The sequence below is a fragment of the Saccopteryx leptura genome, chromosome 4, assembly GCF_036850995.1.
Source record: "Saccopteryx leptura isolate mSacLep1 chromosome 4, mSacLep1_pri_phased_curated, whole genome shotgun sequence".
NCBI classification, from domain to species: Eukaryota; Metazoa; Chordata; class Mammalia; order Chiroptera; family Emballonuridae; genus Saccopteryx; species Saccopteryx leptura.
This window is the reverse complement of record NC_089506.1, coordinates 153,917,484-153,942,553: the sequence shown is the minus strand read 5'-3', so window position 1 is coordinate 153,942,553 and position 25,070 is coordinate 153,917,484. Positions and strand designations below refer to the sequence as shown.

The 25,070-nt window shown below is 41.6% G+C and overlaps 2 protein-coding genes across 9 annotated transcripts in view; one reads left to right on the top strand and one right to left on the bottom strand.

Annotated features, from left to right (window-relative positions):
• Positions 1–18,702, top strand: part of ERAP1 (endoplasmic reticulum aminopeptidase 1) — a 46,677-nt gene extending 27,975 nt beyond the window's left edge. Inside the window, exons 11-19 of the mRNA XM_066381881.1 lie at positions 849–1,003; positions 2,897–2,976; positions 3,548–3,731; positions 5,486–5,642; positions 6,875–7,059; positions 7,939–8,100; positions 9,354–9,494; positions 10,017–10,098; positions 16,764–18,702. Of these exons, the coding sequence (XP_066237978.1) occupies positions 849–1,003; positions 2,897–2,976; positions 3,548–3,731; positions 5,486–5,642; positions 6,875–7,059; positions 7,939–8,100; positions 9,354–9,494; positions 10,017–10,098; positions 16,764–16,919 (1,302 nt within the window). The 3' untranslated portion in view covers positions 16,920–18,702. The remainder of the gene's footprint in view (positions 1–848; positions 1,004–2,896; positions 2,977–3,547; positions 3,732–5,485; positions 5,643–6,874; positions 7,060–7,938; positions 8,101–9,353; positions 9,495–10,016; positions 10,099–16,763) is intronic.
• The window catches only part of CAST (calpastatin), a 140,934-nt gene continuing 132,808 nt past the window's right edge, over positions 16,945–25,070 (bottom strand). For 7 of the 8 annotated variants that reach the window (XM_066381887.1, XM_066381885.1, XM_066381883.1 and 4 more), the window contains 2 exons: positions 21,543–21,608; positions 18,852–20,595 (listed from right to left, as the gene is read on the bottom strand). In XM_066381887.1, coding sequence (XP_066237984.1) covers positions 21,558–21,608 — 51 coding nt within the window. In that variant the 3' untranslated portion in view covers positions 18,852–20,595; positions 21,543–21,557. Of the gene's footprint in view, positions 17,059–18,851; positions 20,596–21,542; positions 21,609–25,070 lie in introns of those variants that run through there. The other variant, XM_066381884.1, reaches the window with a different exon arrangement.

Genomic DNA, 25,070 nt, shown 5'->3' with positions numbered 1-25,070 from the left:
AATCAGAGCCATTCTAGCGCCTGAGGCGGTCGCCACAGAGCCATTCTCTGCGCCCGGGCCAACTTTGCTCCAAAGGAGCCTGGCTGCGGGAGGGGAAGAGAGAGACAGAGAGAAAGGGGGGTGGTGGAGAAGCAGACGGGCGCTTCTCCTGTGTGCCCTGGCCGGGAATTGAACCCGGGACTTCCACACACTAGGCGGATGATCTACCGCTGAGCCAACCAGCCAGGGCCAGAATTTTATCCACCATATTTTTATTTTATTGGAATTTTTGTTTTTAGAGATGGCTTTATTCAGTAGTTTGTAGATTTGTTCAGTAGCATATTTTATTCTTTTTACTAGCTTTTAAATATTTCTTAAAAGCTTTTTTAGTATCAAAGACTATCCTCTTTAGAGGTCATGATTGCCTGTCAGGTGTGGGCCATCTGGGTATTATCACTTTGGAAGTACAGGCTCTTGAATGAACACTTGTGCCCCCCTTGCCTGTCTGAGAGCCAGCATAATTATGTAAATATTGAACATCTGGCCACTTTTCCTTTGCAACTTTCATTTTATCACATGCCCACTTTGTGCCCAGTGCCAAGCCCAAGGTATGCCCAGTAGAATGAGATATAGTCTCTGTTCTCAAGGCACCATGTGTTAAAAAAGAGAATAGAAAGTGAACAGTCCATGTTTTAATGGACAGCCTGCTGTGGTTGGAGACAGTAGGGGGGTCAGGGGCTGGGGAGCAGAGGACAGGATGAGGACACAGAGGTGGTGGTCACCGTTGCAGCTCTGTGAGCTCAAGTCTGGGTTCCGTCTTAGCGCTGGGTTTAAGGGGTCATGCACCTGTCTTCTTCTGTATCAAACAGCACTGGAAACAGGAAAGCCTTGATGTGAGAACCATGATGAACACCTGGACACTGCAGAAGGGCTTCCCCCTGATAACTGTCACAGTGAGGGGGAGGAACGTACATATGAAGCAAGAGCACTATATGAAAGGAACAGACGACTCCCCAGAAACTGGGTAAGGCTCATTGAGAGAAACTCGTTTTGTTGCCTCGGTAACATCAGCCTCGTAGGACAAAACCTTATTTTTGAAATAGTGCCCTTACCTTTATTGCTACAATATTTCAATCAAATTGACATATCCTAGGAAATTAACTTACATATCATCATCTCCCCAAGAGGCTGAGGTAAACCTTGGTTCATCTCAGTAAAGCTGATGATAAATGATTATTTTGGCATTCTTATGTTTTGTAGTTTGCTGGATGCTGATTTCCAGTTATTGGCTTAAAATAAGCTCCGATCTAAGTAACCTTCACTAAATTACAATAGGCCTTGGAAATTATGAGTTTTGGGAATTAATGAGATTCAGTTCTTTTGTCAATATGAGTTAGATCCTGTAACTTGTTTGTCAGCTTAACACTACAGAAGGACATCACTGGAAATGACACACTACAACCTGATTGACCCTAGATGAACACTATATAAAAATTTTTTATTTCTAAAGAATTTTGGACTTGATGGAGAAGTCGCAAGAAGAGTGCAGAGAATTCCCATATATTGTTTACCAGCTATGTAACGGTTTACATTTGCTTTCTCTCTCTCTCTCTGCACACACACATCAGTTATCTGTATTCGTTACATATATAATCTCTTTGATAATATATATATCAGAGTTCAATAAGATATGCTTTCTCTGTATCTGTTTTTTCTCTATATATATACTATATATTTTTTAACTGTTTGAAAGTGATTTGGAGACTTGATGCTTTTTTACCCAAAATACTTTAGTGTGGTATTTTCTAAAAAGTAAGAACATTCACTTATATAACCACAGCACAATGATCAAACTTATGAAATAAACTTGATACAATGCTATTATCTAATCTAAAACTTTATTCAGCTTGACCAGGCAGTGGCACAGTGGATAGAGCATCGGACTGGGTTGCGGAGGGCCCAGGTTTGAAACCCTGAGGTCACCAGCTTGAGCTCTGGCTAATCCGGCTTGAGCACGGGGTCACTGGCTTGAGTGTGGGATCATAGACATGACCCCATAGTCGCTGGCTTGAGCCCAAGGTTGCTGGCCTGAAGCCCAAGGGAGCTGGCTTGAGACCAGGTCACTGGCTTGAGCGAGGGTCACTTACTCCGCTGCAGACCCCCGGTCAAGGCACATATGAGAAAGCAATCAATGAACAATTAAGGAGCTGCAGCAAAGAATTGATGCTTCTCATCTCTCTCCCTTCCTGTCTGTCTGTCTCTATCTGTTCCTCTCCCTGTTTCTGTTACAAAATACAAAACAAAACTTTTTTCAGATTTTTCCAGTTGTTCTAATAATGTCTTTGTAGTAAAAGAAAAAAAATTTTTTTGGTTCAGGCAGGATTCAATATTAGGATTACATTGTATTAACTGTCACTTCTTTTTAGTCCTTTTTCTCTGAAACTGCTCCTCAGTCTTGTCTCTCCTGACCTTGATATTTTTTTAAGAGAATTGGCCGGTCATTTTATGAAATGTCTTCCAGTTTGGGTTTTATGCTGTTTCTTCAGATCAGATTCAGGTTATGCATCATTAGTAGGGATTCCTTAAGAGCGACGTGTTCTTAGTATATGATGTAGCAGGCACGTGATGTTAATTTGCGCCATTACTAGTGGTCACAGTGTCGGCATTCGGCCCTCTGAGCGCCCAGCCAAGCTCGGGAAAGGCTGTCAGTGCTCGCTGAGCCCAGGTTCCTCAGTACTTGAGGAGCCTAAGATGGAGGAAGGGTGACTGAAAAAGCAGGATGGGGTGTTCTGAGCTCTTGGCTAGAGCAGCTCTGGTGCCTTTCTTTCTCTCTTAAACTAGCCGTGCCTAGCACATGATGGGTGGTTTAGTACTGCTTGTTCGGTTGCATCACAATGAGCAGCTCCCCTCCTTTCAGGTACCTGTGGCATGTTCCGTTGACGTTCATCACCAGCAAATCGGACTGGGCCCAGAGATTCTTGCTGAAGACAAAAACAGGTAAGTTGTTGCGGAAGTGACTCGGTTAATGCAAGAAGGAACTATGGGAATGTGCAGGATTTAAATATCACCTTTCTTTTGCTGTTTATCTTGGTTAAAACTAAAAAGATCAGGTCACTCTTAATCTTCGGCAAATCTCAGGCTTTCATTTTCTAGTGAAGACTGTAGGTTTGAAAATACTGTCCAGTGGCAAAAAAAGGCCAGTATCTTGCCTGATAGATGAAAACTGCTGAGCTATGTAAAGCTAAGAATGAAGGGGTTACTAGTGACAGTTCCCCCCTACTTTGTTAACATCGCTGGCTGTGTCGTATGCACAGCCTGAAGTGTGGCTGCGTTCTTCTCACAGACCATAAATCTCATAGAATTGGTGTCTAAAACTAGTGTTGGCCTTTGCCTATTGTGATGCTATTTTCTGGTTTCTAAAAGAAATGTGTTTAATATGAAACTCATTTCAGTATTAAAATTGTTTGGTATTAAACTTGCCGTTAGTTTCGTGGCACAGTCTCTGATCGGGAAAACTTGCATCAGTCAAGAGTGAAAATGGAGCTCTGATTTATTTTATTTGCTCTAGATGTGCTCATCCTCCCAGAAGAGGTGGAATGGATCAAATTTAATGTGGGAATGAATGGCTATTACATTGTGCATTATGAGGATGATGGATGGGAGTCTCTGACTGGCCTTTTAAAAGGAACACACAATGCAATCAGCAGTAATGATCGGGCCAGTCTCATTAACAATGCATTTCAGCTTGTCAGGTAATACAGGCTCCTCAGAGTCTTGGTTTATTTCTGAAAGCAGCTGTTATCACTCACATTCTTGATTTCCAAAGATGAAAATGATTGATTGCTAATAAGTGGAAGGGTGCTTTCCCCTAAGTTCTTCTCACAGCCCAAGGTTGCTTTTAGCCTTATGGTTAACCTCCTGTCTGTGTCTGCTAAGTAAGGTAAAGGAAAGAACTGTATTTTAATCTTTTCCGTTAGCAGCTATGATCACATGGAAGCAAAGTGTAGAGAATAAGGAGACCACCCCGGAGAAGCCCCTGGCCCCGTTGGAAGCCTTGCCCTTCTCCGGCGGCTCTGGCGGCTCGGGTTTCTCCCGCCAGGCCTTTACACAAATTGTTCTTTCACAGAGTGAGTGGCCCAAGCCTAAGCTGCTCACTTTACATCTTTTGGATTAAAAGAGGGTTTCCCCCTACGCCAACCTCGAAGCCCCAAAAGGATCCCTGAATGTCACAGCATCTTTATGGAATACTGCTCATAAAATGCTGCCCAAACAAATAACCTTGAGGGTAACTTTTCCTTTCATTTTTTGCCCTGTGACAATGGTTTTTAAGGAAATGGTCCACAACTCAAAAACTTATACTTCCTTAGTGTTTTGGCAGAACAGGTGTCCTAAGGGGAATCACCCAGGTTGAAAAGAATATTTTTTTTTTTTTTAGTGAGAGGGAAGCAGAGAGACTCCCACACGTGCCTGACCGGGATCCACCCAGCTAGCCTGCTGGGGGCAATGCTCTGCCCTTCTGGGATCGCTGATCAGCAACCAAGCCATTTTTTTTAGTGCCTGAGATGGAGGGGAGCCATCCTCAGTGTCTGGGGCCAACTCACTTAACCATTTGAGCCATGGCTGCAAGAGGGGAAGAGAGAGACAGACAGAGAGCAAGAAGGGGAGGGGGCGGGATGGAGAAGCAGATGATCACTTCTCCTGTGTGCCCTGACTGGGAATCAAACCCCAGGATATCCACACACTGGGCTGATGCTCTACCACTGAACCAACTGACCAGAGCCAAAAGGAATAATCTATAATTCTCCTCATATCCATGCCCCTCTGCTCTAAGTGTCAAGTTCTTCCTTTTCTGGGCCTCTGAGGTGACAAAAAGCAATGGGGGAATAAAGAAAGGCATTGCTTAGCTAGTTGTTTCTGCATGCCTAAAAATACCCCCTCTATAGCTACTGCTTAAGTGTTAGAGGGCTTGTGTTTATATGAGCAGATACTTCACCACGGAGGCTTTTAACCTCAACACTCCATAATGAAGGGTGTATATCTATATTCAGTTTCTTTCTGGAATGGAGAATAGTCTGTGCTGACTCCAGAAACTCATACAGTTGACTGAGTACCAGTCTTTCTGACTAGGCTTTCTGAAGGATCTTTGGTCAAAATCCCCATCTTACCCTGGAAGTTCCAGACACAATCCGAGGTCTCATAGGGGGATACTGACACGCTCCCACTATGTCTTAACACAAGTTAGCCCTAGCTCTGTTGTTATTTGAGAAACTTCATACCAAATGTTGTGTGATATCTCACGGAGAGATACTAATATAAAGATCGTTGTTTATCAGGGGCATTAATAACCGATTGATATTTTTTACTGGACAAATAGATATTTGTTAAAAAGATATTTTTAACAATATCTTTTATGTTTAACAAATAACATAAGATATTTGTTAAAATGTCTTTTGAAACAAAAAGTTGATTTCCTTTTAAACTGCTAACTGTGGTGTCTCCTGACCAGCATTGGAAAGCTACCGATTGAAAAAGCCTTGGACTTAACCCTGTACTTGAAACATGAAACTGAAATTATGCCCGTGTTCCAAGTTTTGAATGAGCTGATACCTATGTATAAGTTAATGGAGAAAAGAGATATGAATGAAGTAGAAACTCAATTCAAGGTAAAAGCCTGAAATAAATTGAGTAGTTATATACATGGTTTGCTTGTTTGGCTGTGAAAGAATTCTTATCATTTTGTGTGTGTATGGTTGTGTGTTTGTGTGTGTGTGTGTCTTGGTATATATATTAAAAAAAAGTAAATCAAAATTAAGTCAGTATTTGGATTGGCTAGCAAAGATATTGGGCTTATTTTAGCACTGAACACAGACATGGCACTATGAGAGGTCGCTGGCTTGAGCCCAAGGTTGCTGGCCTGAGCAAGGGGTCACTTGCTCTGCTGTAGCCCTGGTCAAGGCACATATGAGAAAGCAATCAATGAATAACAACTAAGGTGCCACAACAAAGAATTGATGCTTCTCATCTCTCTCCCTTCCTGTCTGTCCCTATCTATCCCTCTCTCTCTGTCACACATACACACACACAAAATATACTTAATTTTCATGGATTTCTTATTCCCTTCTTTTTGCAAATCCTTTATTTTCTTTTACTTCTGTATTATGATTGTTGTTCTTAAGATTCTCCGGGACTCAGGTACAGAGGAAGAGGTACAAAATTGTTATTTTTGGCAAAATATTACAAAATTCCATTGTATAATTTGCTCTCAAAATGTAGTCATATAAACTTTGTTTTAAAAGTGGCAGTTTAACCTATTTTAAGTAGAAGATATATTTATAAAACATTGTATGCAAATACTAAAATAGTTCATCATTTCTTGTTTTTGACCCTTTTATAATTAAATATTAACAGAACTTCATGGTTTTAAAAGTAAGAGTTGCATTCGCTTTTAAAAATATTCCCCATCACTGCCTGATCAGGCAGTGGCACGGTGGATAGAGCACTGGACCGGGATGTGGAGGACCCAGTTTTGAAACCTCGAGGTCACAGGCTTGAGCGCAGGCTCATCTAGCTTGAGCGCGGGGTCACTGGCTTGAGCCCAAGGTCACTGGCCTGAGCAAGGGGTCACTCGCTCTGCTGTAGCCCTGGTCAAGGCACATATGAGAATGCAATCAATGAACAACAACTAAGGTGCCACAACAAAGAATTGATGCTTCTCATCTCCCTCCCTTCCTGTCTGTCCCTATCTGTCCCTCTGTCCCTCTCTCTCTGTCACACACACACACACACACACACACACACAAATATACATCTATTCCCCATTACTGAGTGTGTACTGGGTCATGTAAAACACGAGAGGACCTGGGGCAGCCCTGGTAACACTGTGGCTCTCCCTCAGGCCTTTCTGATCGGGCTGCTGAGGGACCTCATTGACAAGCAGACTTGGACCGACGAGGGCTCCATCTCAGAGCGAATGTTGCGGAGCCAGCTGCTGCTCCTTGCCTGTGTGCGCAAGTACCAGCCCTGTGTGCAGAGGGCAGAAGGCTACTTCAGGGACTGGAGGGACGCCGATGGAAACCTGAGGTCAGTCCTTCACAAACAACCAGTCTGTTCATGGAAGGCGGTACCTTTTCTCTTATCATCAGTGCTAAATGTTGGGAGTAAAACCAATCCCTGCTAAACCAATGACAGATGAGTCTCCCCTGCCTCCCTTTTTAGGAGAATAAATTACTTTTTAAAATTTATCTATATCTTTTAACTTGAGGTAATCCTAGGAGGGAACTTCTACTTCTATACGTAGAAGTCGGATATCTGGAGAGTTAGCATTGGATTAGAATAATTCCCACTTTGTGCAGCCAAGGATACTAAACCTTATCAGAACTGAGACAGCTGCCCTGGACAGGGACACAGTAAGTAGCTCCTTGGTGTCCAGTGTCCCTGACAGGGGTGCATAGTAGTTGCTGATGCTGTATAAGTAAAGTAGGATCTTCCTGTTTTTGTAAATTTAATTCTTGCTATATAGAGATATTTTGGGGGCTTAATCCCCTCTGGGAAATATTAAGCCAGTGGAATAAATCCTTCCCTTTAAAGAAGTGCTTCTAAACGGTGGTCCTCTTGGACTCCTGACGTTCGTTCAGGGACTACATCTGGAGCCTAGGTCGAATCTGTTTTGACTTGGAATGTGACCACCTAGTGAGTCACCCAGCATCATTAAAGTGTGTTAGATACATATGTATTTATAAAAGTAGCGTTTCACAGTACATTTCTGAGAAGGATACTCACAACTAATTTTAAGTATTTTCTCTTGCCTTCAAAAAATTTAACTAAAGAGGTTATTTTTGTCTAGATTTCCAGGCATGCTTCTCTGATCATGGAGTCAGTTTATCAGTCCCTAACTGGTTATCATTCTGTATGCAGACACAGTCCCTACATTTCAGACTCACCGTGTGCTCCTTTCCGCAGGCTGCCCAATGACGTGACCTCGGCAGTGTTTGCTGTGGGGGCCCAGACCACTGAAGGATGGGACTATCTTTATAGTAAATATCAGTCTTCTTTGTCCAGTACTGAGAAAGAACAAATTGAATTTGCCCTCTGTACTAGCCAAAATAAGGAAAAGCTTCAGTGGTGAGTACTTCAAATACATTCATGTGACCAAAGGGAATTGAATTAGATCAGATCCTCTAGAATCTATTTTTGTTCTTTTGGCCAGGACTTGCCTATTCTGCTGGGAACATATACACTAGTGGGCACACATCTAACGGGTATAGAGTAAATAATTCTAGGGAAACAGGTGTTAGGAACAATATTTAAAGGAGTATATATTTGAGTATCTTAAAAATAACAAATGAGGCCCTGGCCGGTTGGCTCAGTGGTAGAGCGTTGGCCTGGCGTGCAGGAGTCCCGGGTTCAATTCCCGGCCAGGGCACACAGGAGAAGCGCCCATCTGCTTCTCCACCCCTCCCCCTCTCCTTCCTCTCTGTCTCTCTCTTCCCCTCCCGCAGCCGAGGCTCCATTGGAGCAAAGTTGGCCCGGGCGCTGAGGATGGCTCTGTGGCCTCTGCCTCAGGTGCTAGAGTGGCTCTGGTCGCAGCAGAGCAACGCCCCAGATGGGCAGAGCATCACCCATGGTGGGCATGCCGGGTGGATCCTGGTCGGGGGCATGCAGGAGTCTGTCTGACTGCCTCCCCGTTTCCAACTTCAGAAAAATACAAAAAAGAAAAAAAAACAAATGAGGCCCTAGCTGGTTGGCTCAGTGGTAGAGCGTTGGCCCAGCGTGTAGGAGTCCCAGGTTTGATTCCCGGTCAGGGCACACAGGAGAAGCATCCATCTGCTTCTCCACCCTTCCCCTTCTCCTTCCTCTCTGTCTCTCTCTTCCCCTCCTGCAGTCAAGGCTCCATTGGAGCAAAGTTGTCCTGGGCGCTGAGAATGGTTCTATTGCCTCTGCCTCAGGTGCTGGAATGGCTCTGGTGGCAATGGAGCAGCAGCCCAGGTGGGCAGAGCATCGCCCCCTAGTGGGCATGCCAGGTGGATCCCGGTCAGGCGCTGTGGGAGTCTGTCTCTCTGCCTCCCCACTTTTCACTTCAGAAAAATACAAAAACTAAAAAACAACAAAAAAACCAAATTGAGAAATATATACCCTCTCAGCTCCTCTAATGAACAAATGAGAGAATATGTGAGAATGTGTGTTGTAAATACTATGTTAGTTTTATTATTGCAGAGCTATAGTGAATTTATCAGGGCTCTGGTTTACCTATTTATCTTTTCTGCCTTTGTTATTGGCAGACTGGCTTTCTTTCGCAAGTAATTTTTTGAAATAACTTTCTCATAATTCTTTCAGGGCCTATAAATTGCTAACATTTCTTCTCTTAATCATTCTAGGCTCCTGGACCAAAGTTTAAAGGGAGATATTATAAAGACTCAAGAGTTTCCAGGTATTCTTAGAGCTGTTGGCAGGAATCCGGTGGGATATCAATTGGCCTGGCAGTTTCTGAGGGAAAATTGGAATAAAATTGTACAAAAGTAAGTAGTGCCAAAAATTGTGCTGTGACGGAAAAAGTTCCGGAAGCTTGCTATGTGTTGCTTTGTTTGTGAAACAACAGTGATCATTGACTGGGGTTTTTGATTGAAGGTAGAAAGTAGAGGTCCTTAAAATATCCTTAAGAAATACAAAACTCTGATTGCTAGCTTATGAATCTGGATAGCCAGGCGTGCCAGTCCACCCGGATAACCGTTTCCGGCACCCGCTGACCTACTTGAAGTCTTCCTGCTCAGCGCTTTTGCTGGTTTGCATCGGCCTTTGTCTAACTCGTAAAGAATTACCACCGCTATTATTTGGGGGGGGGGGGGCACTTCCTCTTTTATTCAGCTATTGCTATATGGTTTTTGCAACTAGATCTTAACCCTTTGGAGGGTAGAGATCATGTTTATGTTTTTCATGCCTAACCAGTTTTTATTTGAATGGTATAACATATGAGGCACTTAAAAATATATGTTGAAAGAATAAATATTTCACAGTATAAATGCGACAGTTTCCGTTTCTAGGTTTGAACTTGGCTCACCGTCTATAGCCTTCATGGTAATGGGAACAACGAATCAATTCTCCACAAGAGCACGGCTTGAAGAGGTAAAAAAAAAAACACAAAAACTCTTTTTAAGCTTAAGTGACAATTAGCTGATAAATATGGGGTAGATAAAACATTTAAAGGTATGATAAGTTAGAAATAAATTTTGTCACTTAGATGTTCTTTCTGGACACTGTGGTGTTTTTTAACATAAGATCAGTTATATATGAACTAGTAAAAACGACCTCTTCCCAAACACATTAAGAAGCCTTAGCCTTGTCATTACAAATTTTAGAGCTTAAAAATTACTTTAGAGACTTAATCCTTGTTTTCAGATGTTAAAAGTGATCACTAGAGATAAGAATGACTGAAGTGATCACCTGGCTGTTGTGAAAGAGGGTCTGGAATCGAGGCTCTTGACTACCCAAGGTCTGGTTTCCTGGTACGTACCTATGTGCCATCTCCTTGCAGGAAGAATTTTAGGCAACTTATAAGGTCATATATAAAATAAATTTTAAAATAAAGGACAGAAAACTGCATAATAGAAAGAGGAAAATTTATTGCGGTTAAGGAAAAATGAGAAACAGTATGAATTATTCTTGTTGTCGGATAAGAGGGAACTATACAACTTTTCCACAGCTGGTAATGATTCAGGTAGACTGGAAAAGCCGTCTGCAGCATGTGTGGAGATGGAGCTTCTGTTCTCCTCTGCCTGGAGAGATGAGACCAGGTTGCTTTTCCCTGGAGCTCTGCGACTGTGGCGTGGTAAAGAGAACCTTGGGATACACTAAGCTGGGTGGCAAAGGTAGATTTATAATAGAAGTTGGCAAAGGGGGGAAAGAGAGCTCTAAATTAGGAGTAGGTCCCAGCCTGAAATATGAGTGGGGCATTGAGGTAGGAGGAATAAAGGAAACATTATATATTAAACAAAGCAGCAGAAAATAGGACTATGAACACCCACAACAGAGATCTTTGAGGGAAGAATAAAAATCTGATTATTCAGGCAAGACATAGTTAAGTGGCCCTTGTGCAAATGAGATCAGTTTACCTGCTTCTTGGAAGAAATACCCTAGGCTCGTCTACAGTGTCGTAGATGGGGCCGACGGCCCTGGGCACCTTCAGCTTTCAGTGGCCAACCCCAGCATTCTAGGCAAGGTTGGGTCATAGGTGGCTGGAGCAGGGCTGGAAGAGACTGAACCCTCCCTTAGAGGAGTGAGGGGGAAGCCTACCTTTCAGTGTCCCTTTTTCCTCACAGCAAAGACATGTAAGCCTGGCAGGCTTTAGCTCAATGACCTTCCTATTCACTATTGAAGCAGGACCCAGATGGAATCCTATGAGACCCCTTTGGGGCGTTGGAGCCTTTAAGGGCATATCCTAAAAGCTGGTAGTTCACCTGATCTCTATTGGGCTTTTTCTGCCTCTAGGTACCTTAAAAGCCATGCTCAGAAGATCTCACTGAGGGGTTTGAGGATCCCCATCCGCCTATATAAACCTTTTCCATATATCTGGAGCTATTTGGAAAAAGACAAAACAGTGTTATTAGCTGGATCAAATAAAAGAAGGTAGAAGTTTGCAGGAGAAAAAGATTTGGCATCTCCTGTTCATCAGCATTCAAAAGAAATTTAAATTTTTTAAAGTAAAAAGCATGGTATGGTAGACCCATAGGAGTTCCAGGATATGACTCCCCTCTTTTAAATTTTTTTAAATTGACCTTAAAATATTTGCTGGGTACACTTTAATAATACCTTGACTTTAACAATTGTAAGAAATACCCATAATTCGAAAGGTTTGACAAAATACAGTAAATGCTTTTGCTACATATGCAGGAGCATTGTCAGTTTGACCAGTTTAGGAAATCCAATGATAGAAAAATGCATACAGACAATGAGCTATAACATGCTTAGCAGCCTCTCCTGTTCTGACAGAGGTTACTATAAATCCAGAATAGGTATCCACTGTAACGTGGACATAGGACTGTTTGCCAAATGAAGGTATATGAGTAACATCCATTTGCCAAGGTTGTCTTGGTAGGAGTCCTTGAGGGTTAATTCCAAATGAAGGGGCGGATTGTAGTATAGGACCCCTTGGACAGGATTTCCCAATCTGCCGTGCTGCTTCCCGAGAAAGTTGAAACTGTTTACACAGGGCTGCAGCGTTCTGGTGATAAATAGTATGAGACTGACTTGCTCGATCTGTCATGGTTGCTCCAAATAATTTTCTTTTGTGTAGCTTGATCAACAAGGGCATTCCCTTGTGCTAAAGCTCCAGGGAGCATGGAGTGAGCTCGAGTATGTCCTATAAAACATGTAGCTCTATGTTGACATACAAGTCTCTGCAGAAGGAGGAACTGCTGAAATAGTTCATCAGCAGTTGTCCCTAAGACAGCAGTCTTTATAGTGGAAACAACCAAAAGTAAATATTTACTGTCTGTATATAGAGATTAAAGGAGGAATATGGCAAATGCTGAAAAGCCATGATAACGGCATATAATTCTAGTCTTTGAGCTGATTTAAGTTGACTGTTTCAGTATAAAGTTGTCCATTGATTTGCAAAAGCAATTTGCCATTTAGTGGAAGTTTCCCAGAGTATTGTTGGTGATCCTTTGAAAAAAGAAACAACAACAATTTTGAGGTTCAAAACCTATAACTGTAAGGGTTGCCTATGCCCCTTGATAATCCAGGAGGCGACAAGATCAAAATATGGAAGTGTATTCCATGGGATATTAGATGGTTCAATGTGCCCAAGCTGTAGCTGCTCTTGTACCAATTGAGCAGCTGCCCTAAGTTTCTCCTGAGAAAGGGGCCATTGGTCTACCCATACAGGATTATCTGATTTCCAAGTAACTGGGTCTGCACAATGCATTATTGGGGTAGCAGGAGCTACCAAGGCCCGTATGCTAAATTTTGATATCCTAATCCACACCTTCTGGTATTGGGTGCCACTTCTATGGGGGTGAGAATTCCTCGCTGTTCTTTCCCTAGTCCCTTGGTGGGCAAAAATCCCCGATCAAGCATCTGAGTACTTAGAACTGACAAACAACACTCCTGTATTTTTCAAAACATCTCTACCCCACAAATTAACTGGCCATTCAGGGAGCACATAAGGCTTAAAAAAAATCCAGAATGACCTTCTTAATCCTCCTAATGTAAAAAACTAGAACTTTGTTGAGGGATTTACTCTGCCCTATACCTTGTAATTCTGTGGCTGCTGCATGAGTGGGCCAGGAAGGAGGCCAATGTAGCTTAGCAATAACAGATACATCAGCTCCAGTATCTAAAAGTCCTTTAAATTTATGCCCATGTATTGTTAGTTCCATTTCAGGGCATTCTTGACCTATTTTTTTAAATCCAATTGGCAAAATCAGAGGAGCCAAATCACCAATTTTCTTGAAGCCCCTTTTTCAGGACAAGTATTAATTTTTTAAGGAACAGTTTCATGTGTAGTCTGGTTGCAGCATGATCTAGCTTGATAGAGGAAGAGTGCTTTGAAAATGCAAAAGAATTGTCATGTCCCTTAGTGTTTGTTCAGTTCTCAGTATTCTCACACAGGCTTGTCAAATTAACTTGCACATAGTATCTCAAGCTTGAACGCCAGTGAGGTCCACAGCAGAGTAGTCCAAGGCTGTGACTAGCTGGGTAGCTCTCCATAGACTGGATTGGTAGAAATAAAACATTGCATTCACTCACTTGTTCATTCATTTGTTTTCTCACTAATTCATTCAAGACATTCTATTCTTAGTACATGGCAGGCTTGGAAATGCAGATAGATATCTAGGAGAATATTCTGTGCTTAGGAAACGTCGGATGCAAAAACTCTGAGGCAGACATGGAAATGAAGGAGCCTGAGATGTTGTCATCCTGGAGAGCATCCTACAGACATTTCAAACACAGGAGTCATCCTGAGCCCGCCCTTGCCCTCCCACGATTCATCCCGACCGCTGTCAGCCTGTCTCTGGTGTCTGCACCACATCTGTGTGTTTCTCCCTGCCCCCTTACCCTATCCAAGCCTTTCTTATTTTCTTGCCTGGTGTCTACCAAAAGCCTTTAATCTGGCCTCCCTTCTACCTCTTTGCTATTAACCAAACCATTTCCCACATTTAAAACTAAATATCAGCCCATGATTGACGCGTCTTGAAAGCCTGCCTATTGTTCTCGCAGTAGATCCCAGACCTTCCTTCCTGGGTACACGAGACAGTGAGGGCTGGGCTCCTGCTCACCCCTCTGGCCAATGCTCACTCTCCCTGTTCTCTCTCAACACTACGGCCATTCAGCCTCCTCCTGCTCCTGGGCCACCAGCTGTTTCCCTGCTCTCGAAGCCCCTGCACATTCTCCTTGGCTGGGCTTCCTCTCTCCTCAGCTTTTTGCTGGGAAGGCTCACTATCCCTTAGGGTTCCAGCGCCAGGGCCACCTTACCAGACCACTCTGTGTACAGCAGGCCACCCCCTTTACTGCTGTGGCCCTGATTTGTTTTCACAGCAGTCTAGTTACAGTAATCAGTTTACTGTCTGCCTTCCCAGGTGGCCCGTAAGCTCCAGGAGCATAGACTGCTGGCTTGCTTCACTGCCTCATCCTCAGTTCAAGTGAAGCGACTAAGTCGGGGAGGAATTAAAGGCCAGTGTAAATGTCCTGAATAAGGGGATGAAGTTCAGACCTTGCTACCTGTTGGGTTGTAGGTTGTGCGCCTCACCCACACTGTATAACTACATCTTTACCTCCCCTCAGCAATGTAGCGAAGACCCTCACTTACCACGTGAGGAGAGAGTCCCACATCCCTCCCTCCCCTCTGCAATGTAGGGAAGACCCTCACTTACCACGTGAGGAGAGAGTCCCACATCCCTCCCTCCCCTCTGCAATGTAGGGAAGACCCTCACTTACCACGTGAGGAGACAGAGTCCCACAGAAGTTGCATCATTTGCTCAAGGTCAAACACGTCAGTAGGGTACACCTGTTTTTCTATCCCTGTGCCGTGCTGCTTGTGGCATAGAAGGTGTTCTCAAGGAGCCAGTTTTGAATCAAATACTTGGATGACATGCTGCGTTTCCCGAGGCAGATAGTATAGGAGTGAGAATTGGCGCCGGAAAAATGTAAGGGCAAGGGCTTACAACCAGCTTTTCTCAAGTCTGGTAGCTTTGTTTTTTAGAGGTACTGTCATGATGGGTTCCTTTAGGATTAGACAGTTTGACCAACTGGTAAAATTATTATGTGGTTTGATTGTTGAAAAATGCCCTGAGTTATTCATTTTTTTTGTATTTTTCTGAAGTTGGAAACGGGGAGGCAGTCAGACAGACTCCCACATGCACCCGACCGGGATCCACCCAGCATGCCCACCAGGGGGCGATGCTCTGCCCATCTGGGGCGTTGCTCTGCTGCAACCAGAGCCATTCTAGCGCCTGAGGCAGAGGCCATGGAGCCATCCTCAGTGCCTGGGCCAACTTTGCTCCAATGGAGCCTTGGCTGCGGGAGGGGAAGAGAGAGAGAGGAAGGAGAGGGGGAAGGGGTGGAGAAGCAGATGGGCGTTTCTCCTGTGTGCCCTGGCCGGGAATCAAACCCGGGACTCCTACACGCCAGGCCAATGCTCTACCACTGAGCCAACCGGCCAGGGCCACCCTGAGTTATTTTTAATTGAATATCAATTAATGTTGGGTTCTGGGGATGCAAGAAGTTTCTGGTCCCATCCTAAGTCATAGAAGCAGAATAACATTGCCTAGGTTGCTGCCGCAGGAGGGCCTGCCTCTAAGCTGCACCAGGGTATAATTTTAAAACCACCTTGTGTCATTTAAAATTGGAATTTGGTCTTTCAAAAACCTATTCTTACCCCCTTCTTATTTTAAATCTCATAATATGCTATGGATTTTTTAAATGGAATTAACTGTATGGAATCCATGCTGAATAAAGAATACATCTTGGCTTAGACTTGCTTCCTGTCTACAGAATCAAAAATTGATGGATTAATGCTGTGAAAATTTATGGGGAAAGGTTAAGAACTCTTTAAGGTGACACAGAGCAGCAGCACAACGATCAATGCTGTGGCCAAGCCGGCCCATTCCTCATGTGAACTCAAAGGGGTTAAGATATCCAGCAACAACAAAATTATTTTCGAGGAGATAGCCAAGAGTTTCTTATCTCAAAACATGGGGAACTTTCTGTGGCTTTTATCTTGAGGAATAAAACACCTGAATTATGGATTAGGATAACAAACCCTTGGCCGAGTGTGGAGTGTTATCACCATGACCTGCTAAGAGCCCCATTTCCCGCAGTGTTGCTGTAACACACAGGCCAGGTCCACGGAGGAAAACTACACTGACACGGTTGAAACTGTTTTGCTTGGCAAAGAAGATACTCTGCAGCATATTCTTCTTTTTAGATATCATGTTTTAAAAAAATTAAGTTTGCATCTGTGTGTGTATAACGGAATACACATTGAATAGACACACTCAATTAAACCTTGATTATAAAGTGGTAAACAGTGAAGTCTTTTAGAATCTGGCAACTGTGAATATATTAAAAAGCAGAGAAAAAACACAAAACCTGACATAATGAGGCATGAGCTCATTTCATATAGCTTAAGTTTGTGTACATAATCGTATCCAGACACCTGGCGCTACTTTTCATACAGAATTTTGACAAATGTTGGAATTTTGGCTTCAGTTTTCTTTTAACTAGCCTGAACTTAATTTGTATAATGTAGTAAAGCGAAATTTTTAAAACCCGTTTTTTTTTCTCAAAAGGTAAAAGGGTTCTTCAGCTCTTTGAAAGAAAATGGTTCTCAGCTCCGCTGTGTCCAACAAACGATTGAAACCATTGAGGAAAACATCCGTTGGATGGACAAGAATTTTGATAAGATCAGAGTGTGGCTTCAGAGCGAACAGCTGGGGCTGCCGTGACAACTGGCGCCTCGTGGCCCCTGCAGTCTGCCGTCTCCAAAGCGTGCCGAGTGTGAATATTTTCAAATTAGAGAAGGCTGTTTTGGCTCCCACTGAAGATCCTTCCTTTTCCTTGGACTTCTTACTCATTTGACCAGTCCTGTGGAAAGCTTGGCTGTTAATTTTTTTCAGGAAAAATTTAAGGACAAATAATTGGATTATTACTCATTTTATGGGTTGGCCTCCTTTACTGAGGTCTAAAGTGTGTGTGCCTGACTAGGCTTTTTGTTGCGAAGTGTTCTGGGTCACTGAACTGAATGGGTACTGCTGTCATGTTTCGTTCACAGGTGTTACCCTCAGTGTGAACCCGAGTGGTGGGTTCCCCACTACCGAGGAGTCAAGTACCTTAGTCTTCTCATTTTATAGTTTATATGTCAGCCCAGTCTCCAAACCCTCCTCCCCGTGTTTGTCATTCAGAGCCGTTTCGGGCATCTCTGACTAAGCCGGGACAGCCTAGTCAGTTTCTACCTTCTCCTCCTTGCTGCGGGCTCTGGGGCCGGCAACCTTGTCCAGCCACGCCTCAGGCTGCCCAGTCCTCTGCTTGCTGTCAGGGCCCCAGGGGGGCGGGCTGGAGCTGGGCCCGAGGAGAGGAGGGGCCGTGTTGATTCCCTGAGCTCCTCTGCCTGTTGCCTCAGGCTGGGCTCCGCTGAAGGGCTCAGCTCTGGAGGGGTGGTTCTTTCCCACCTAGCTGTCCCTGTCTCTGCGTTCTAGTCACCTGCTTCCTCCTCTCTCGTCAGGACCAGGGTGGAATGGCAGCCTGGCTCTCACTCATCCTGGCTGTACTTGTGGTTTCCATGCATTCCTGCCCCTACCTTTTTTTTTAAAAAACATGCCCTGGCCAGATAACTCTGTTGGTTGGAGCGTTGTTCCGAAGCGCAGAGGTTGCTGGTTCGATCCCTGGTCAGGGTACATACAGAAATGGCTCAATGTTCCTGTCTCTCTCTCTCACTTGCTGTCTTGCTGAAATCCATAAATAAAAATTTAAACAAACAAAAAACCCCACCTTTTATGCAACCCTCCTCAGATAATCCTAATTTGAGTGTGTCATCTATAATATTTCTCTAATAGAGCGTTCCTTCTGGAACAGCAGAGTACATTTAGGTCTAGAGGAGAAACCTTTCGTGTGAAGCTGAACCTGACAGCTGCTGACCCTTAGGTAGGTGGTGGCAGCACCTCTCCCTGCTTCTTATCTGGCCGCCTTGTGATTCCTCCGTAGCTCATTGGCACCTACTGCCAATGTCATTGCAGTCTCCAGTACTTGATAATGTATTATGAAATGGATAATATTTCTTTCTATTATTCTATGTGAGAAGTCGTTTAAGAGGTTTTTAAAATATTGCAGAATTTTTAAGCTAAAGGGGTATGAAAAATGTCAAAATGTGTTCTCATACACTAGGAATAGTGACTTTTCTGGACATTAATGTGTTTACAATTCCATTTTTATATACAATGCATGGTTTAATGGTTTGAGAAATAAAAACAAACAGAAATCACTGGTAATTTCCACCCCCCAGGTATTTTCTTTCTAAAAAACATACAGAGTCAAGATTTTAATGTAAAATATTTTCCTTTAATTGTATTTTAGATCTTGATTAATGTACATGGAAATAGTGATTTTCAGTTTTGGTCACCCAAGGATCCTATTTTTGTTTGCTCTTTGAAGAAATCCATTTTCTGAATAGATGCAGTATTGTCACAACCATGTGCAAACCCTTTCTGGTAATAAAAGTTGTCTGATAATTTACCTCTAAGCAAGTATTTGCACTTATTTCTTCCTCATTAGAAGGGTGAAAAAGGGCTGATTTTGATCCTGTAGTTTACTCATCATTAATTTCTAGCAAATACCCAGGCCTTAAAGACATTTCTAATAAACAAAAAGGCATATATTCCGAGCACCTTAAATAAAGGTTTATTTTTATAGGCATTTCTTAGATCTCTGGATTCTGGTATGGCATTAAAAATACTGTATATGCACGGAAGTCAGTAATACTGCAGCCACATACTGCAAACACATCTGTTAATGTCCAACACTTTACCTTTTTTAACAAACACCCCCAACTTTATAGTACCCAAATGGAAGAATTAGATACACAGTTAAAATCCCCCAGGAACTGTGTGTTTTATTTTCTTGTCAGTGCCTTGAAAAGGTCTGTTTAGTAATCATAACACTGGCTTATATTTCCCAGACTCAGAATAATAGAAAAACGCCTGCCATCTCTGATGGGATAGACATAGCCTTGAAAGTGGGTGATGTTTGAAATCCATGAGTATAGGCATGCCTGTTAAAGAAAATTTGTAGAGAGTACTAACAAACTTTGAGACCCATTATAAGCAGTGTTATTATTTTTGCCTGCCCCTCCCCCCCCCCACATTAGACAGGCTTGGTGATACTAGATTTAGTGAAGTCAGCAAAGTCCTAATAAATAAAACATTCAAACAGATGCTAAGGAAGGTATGCTCTCTAAAACGAAATTCCAAATTAGTTTATGATATGTGCCTGATATTTTCCCCTGAATTCATTACCAGGAAGTAAAGATGAAATTAAATATTTATCAATCATATCAACGACATCAGTGCTAGGTTCATACACAATTCATTCAGAAGGATCTGAGGAACCATTCAAAGTTACAGGACAAAGTTACAAAGCCTAGCTCTTAAATTGCTGTGAGGAGGAGGGAAGCACATTTTTAAATTCTAGACTTGTTTTTTAAAGCAGTAGTTTGGTTTTGTGTTTGGTAAACCTAACTTCCATAAAGCCGGGTACTAGACAGTGCAAGACCAGTGCTGCCCTGGCAATGCTCTGAGGCTGAGCAAACAATTGCTGCTCAGGTTTTATACAGAGTGAACGGAAAGCACAGCTCAACACAGTAAACAACAGAAGTCAAGCCATGTGAATATTGTAAGTAGAGTTTATTCTTGCAACTTGCCACGCAGTGACATCTAGTCTGTACCTTGCTCTTCTGACTGGATTCAAGTCTCAGTATGTTTTGTGCTGGCTGTAAGGTACAGAAGTCCTAACCTCTGGTGAAGAAGAGTTTAATCTGAAAAGGGGTTTGGTGCTTCCTGGGCTGTCCAGGTTACCTATTAATATTAGCAGCCCCAAAGGAGATATGTGTCCAATGTACAATGTTTTATGTTGGACTTATAAACAACCCAAAGAAACATCAAATACAATTCGAAAGCCCAAGAAGAAGGGGTAATGCAAAATCAGAACATTGAAGAGCATTTAAAGCATTGTTTTCCAAATGCTAACGACAACAAAAATTAAGTGCAAAATAAAAATATTATTGAGATTTACAGGCACTGTGTGTAGAATGTGCAAAAGTTTGCAAAGTTTCTTTTTTGTATGTGTTGCTTTAAGAAACTATCAAATACATCTCTTAAAAATATAAAGTTCCTATCTCTCCCAAGTGAAGGCAATTTTTAAAAATTTAAAGTTCATCAATACTCAATACAATAGCACAGGTGAACCAGATAAATTCAATTTCTTTCCGGGAAAAGAATAACAAACCAATGTTTAGGATGTCAAAAAACTCAACAAAGACCACTGTCTGAAGCCACCCAGAAAAATTTGTTGTCAAGCCTTATGTTCTTCAAAAGTCACCATCCACCAGCTGAAGATTTTATTTGCAGATATCTTAAAAAATTCAAAGAAAAAAAAAGTGAACTATTGTACTTTGGTATGTAAAATTTTTGTTGTTATAAGGCATAAAGGTAAGTGTAACATTTAGCAAAAGCATTGTATAACAGATAAGAATTTACTTCCTATAAGTAAATTTGAGAGTGGATTATTAATGTTTTTAATTTGGGGGAAAATCTTTAGAGCAGTTCTAATCAGCATACCTCCCTCTTTAGGAAATAGAAGTGGACCATGGCGAGAGAGCATAACCCAATGTAGCCTTCATTGGATTTCCTTTAGGCTTTGGTTGGCAAGCAGTTACAAGCTTTTATGGCTTAGAATAAGATCTCTTTTCTTTCTGAAGTTAACAAGGACCCAGCTTTCAAGATAGATCTTAGAAATTCCTTTATCCATGTGAGCTCTTAAGTCACATAAAATAAAATCAGACATAGTACTTAATTTCCCAAACTGAAGTGGACAAAAGTGGTCAATCTTTTGCTTTGCCCTTGGTTCCAAAAACCCTGTACTTTCCACTACTAGACCATAAGGGGTACTTCTCTGTGCCTACCATGTGTTGGTAGCAATAACATAAGGACATTTCACTATTAGAGGTAACACAACATGCTAATTTTGCTTTGCTGCAGTAACTTGCAATTATGAGCATTTGGGTTTCAGAGAGTCAACTAGATTTACATGGTCATTTTCTTGAAAAGCCTGGCCTAATAATTTAAAGAGCTCTTAATTATAAGATTAATGTTTTTTAACATTCCAATAGCACAATCATCCCACATTCAGTGCTTTCAGGGAGTTGCTATAGGTTTTGCAGTGTGCATTTCGTTTCATGCCAATAGTATGGAGAGAACGTGAAATACTGGACTCAAGAAGCAGACTTAGTTCCTCTTGCCGTTAACACACAGGTTGCTAGAAGGTACGCTGCCTTCATTTACAACAAACACCCAACTTACCGAACAGTGTAAACTTTAACTTTTTTTTTTTTCATTAGCTTTCGGCTTGGAAGTTTCTTCCTTTGCCTAAAAGGGAAAGCAAAACCATTAATGAGCTTTCTTCTCTGGATTAAGTATCATGAAACTGATCACCTAGAAGATTCTTATGAGGAGGTGGGCTCTCAGAATTAAAGGGGCAAAAGATGCTTGGTAGCCAGTTGTGGAAAATGAGATTTTTTTTCTAAACACTATGAATAAAATGTCCATGTAGATCCTTTGTCCATTTGTCAATTGGTTAGCTTCCCCTTCAAATTTATAAACTAAAAATAACTTTAAATGATTCTATCCTTTTTACTCTAGACTTTTTTTTTAAGGTCAAGGTAATTGAAAAAAAGAAATACAGAGGTGTTCTTGAATGGTATTGGTATTGTTCATTCATTCTACGGTGCTTTCTTTCCCTGTAATGGGGCATTGCTGGCTAGCTAATCCACTCAGTTCACAGGTTATTACGGTTTCTCCTTTACGTGAAAGGGTTGGTCATGTACTTTATATAACAAGTTAAATAATAAGCCAATTAATCTCTTTGAGATACAACAGTATGAACACCTAATTATCAGTCTGGTTTCTTGTATTCTTTGTGTATTTTACCTTTCTTTATTGACATATAATTGATATATTAGTTTTGGATATACAACATAATGGTTCAATATTTGTATATATGATATTACGAGACAATCATCACGATTAGTTAACATCTGTCACCATATATAATTACAAAATTTTTTCTTGTGATGAAAACTTTTAAGATCTATTCTCTAAGCACCTTTAATATATGAGCTTAATTTTTTTTTTTGCTTTTTTAAAAAAAAATCCCACATGAAATCATATGTTATTTTTCTTCCTCTGATTTATTTCATTTAACATTAATGCCTTCAAGGTCCTCCCATGTTGCTGATGGCAAGATTTCATTCATTTTTTTTTTTTTTAAATTTTTTTTTTTTTTAATTTTTTTTTTATTTATTTATTCATTTTAGAGAGGAGAGGGAGAGACAGAGAGAGAGAGAGAAAGAGAGAGAGAGAAGGGGGGAGGAGCTGGAAGCATCAACTCCCATATGTGCCTTGACCAGGCAAGCCCAGGGCTTTGAACCGGCGACCTCAGCATTTCCAGGTTGACGCTTTATCCACTGCGCCACCACAGGTCAGGCCTTCATTCTTTTTTTATGGCTGAATAATATTTCACTGTATATATATATATATATATATATAAATCAGTTTTTTAAATTTTTTATTTATATTTTCTTTAAATTTATTGTGGTACAGATTCAGGCATGCAACTCATTGGAACACCCTCTGCACACTGTCTGGTGGGCCCACCGCCCCAAGCAGTGTCTCTTTATCCCGCTGCCCCACCCCCAGGGACCCTCCACGCCCTTCCCTTCTGGCTAGCACCACACTGCTGTCTGTGTCTCCCTGTTATACACAGATACAGTGTTGCTTTTTTGTTTTTAGCTTAATCCCTTCACCCTCTATCACCCAGTCCCCCAATCCTCCTCCCTGATGACAGCTGTCAGTCTGTTCCATGTGTCCATGTCTCTGTTTTGTCAGTTTAATTTGTTCATTAGATTCCATAAATGGGACTAAATGATACTTGTCTTTCTCTGACTGGCTTACTTCATTTAGCATACGGTAATACTCTCCAGGTCCATCCATGCTGTCACAAAAGGTAAGATTTATTTCCTTTTTATGGCCATGTAGTATTCCATTGTGTTATGCATCAGTTTTCAAAAATCGATTCATCCACAGATGAACACAGGTTGTTTCCAAATCTTGGCTAATATAAATAATGCTTCAGTGAACACAGGGGTGCATATATCTTTTTGAGTGCATTCATTTTCTTTGGATAAATACCCAGAAGTTACATTGCTGTATCATATGGTAGGTCTCTTTCTGATTTTTTTTTTTTTTGACAGAGACAGAGAGAGAGTCAGAGAGAGGGACAGATAGGGACAGACAGACAGGAAGGGAGAGAGATGAGAAGCATCAACTTTTCGTTGCGGCACTTTAGTTGTTCATTGATTGCTTTCTCATATGTGCCTTGATGGGGGGGGGGGGGCTACAGCAGACCAAGTAACCCCTTGTTCAAGCCAGTGACCTTCGGTCCAAGCTGGTGAGCTTTGCTCAAACCAGATGAGCCCATGCTCAAGCTGGTGACTTCAGGGTCTTGAACCTGGGTCCTCCGCATCCCAGTCTGATGCTCTATCCACTGCACCATCGCCTGGTCAGGCTCTTTCTGATTTTCGGAAGAACCACCATACTGTTTTCCAAAGTGAATACACCAATATATATTCCCATGAATGTGTAAAGGTTTTCTTTTCTCCTGGCCAACACTTGTTATTTCTTGTCTTTTTAATAGCCATTTTAACATGTGTAATGTGATATACCTCACTGTGGTTTTGACTTGCATTTCCACGATGATTAGTGATGTTGAGAACTTTTTCATGTTCCTGTTAGCCATCTGTATGTCTTTTTGAAAAAATGTCCATGCACATCCTTTGTCCATTTGTCAAATGGTTAGTTTTTGCTATTGAGCTGAGTTCTTAATGTATTTTGGCTATAAACTCATCATCAGATATATGATTTGCTACTATTTTCTCCTATTCAGTAGGTTGTCTTTTTCACTTGTTGATAGTTTAGTTTGCTGTGTAGCTTTTTAGTTTGATGTAGTCCCACTTGTTTATTTTTGCTTTTGGTGCCAAATACATAAAGTCATCACAAAGACCACCGTCAAGGAATTTACTGCCTATATTTTCTTCTAGGAGTTTTATGGTTCAGGTCTTACATTCAAGTGTAATCCATTTTGAATTAATTTTTTATGATATAACATAGTACTCCATTTTCCTTTTGAGAATGGGTGTCTAGTTTTCTTAGCAATGTTTGTTGAAGAGACTATGCTTCCCTGTTGTATATTCCTGCCTCTTTAGTCACAAATTGAGCATATATTCGAGGGTTTATTTCTGGGCTCTGTGTGTGTTACATTGATCTATGTGTCTGCTTATTTCAATAGCATACTGTTTCTTTAAATTAAATTTATTGGGGTAACTGGTTAATAACATTATATAAGTTTCAGGTGTATAACTTTATAATCTATCATCTGAATATTCCATTGTGTGCTCACTACCGAAGTCTAGTCTTCTTCCTTGACCATATATTTGATCCCCTTTGCCATCTTATACTCCTTCTGTTTCCCTTCCCCTCTAGCAATGACCGTACTGTTGTCTGTGTTGATGAGGGTTTTCTTTCCTTTTATATACCACACATGAGTGAAATCATATGGTTCTTCTCTGACTTATTTCACTTAACATGATACTCAAGATCCATTCATGTTGTTGCAAATGGCAATATTTCATCTTTTTATAGCTGAATAATACTTTAGTGTGTGTGTGAGTCAAAGAACACTTAGGTTGTTTCTATGTCTTGGCTATTGTGAATAATAAACATAAGGTACATATATCTTTACAAATAAGTGTTCTCAATTTTTTTGGAGTAGAT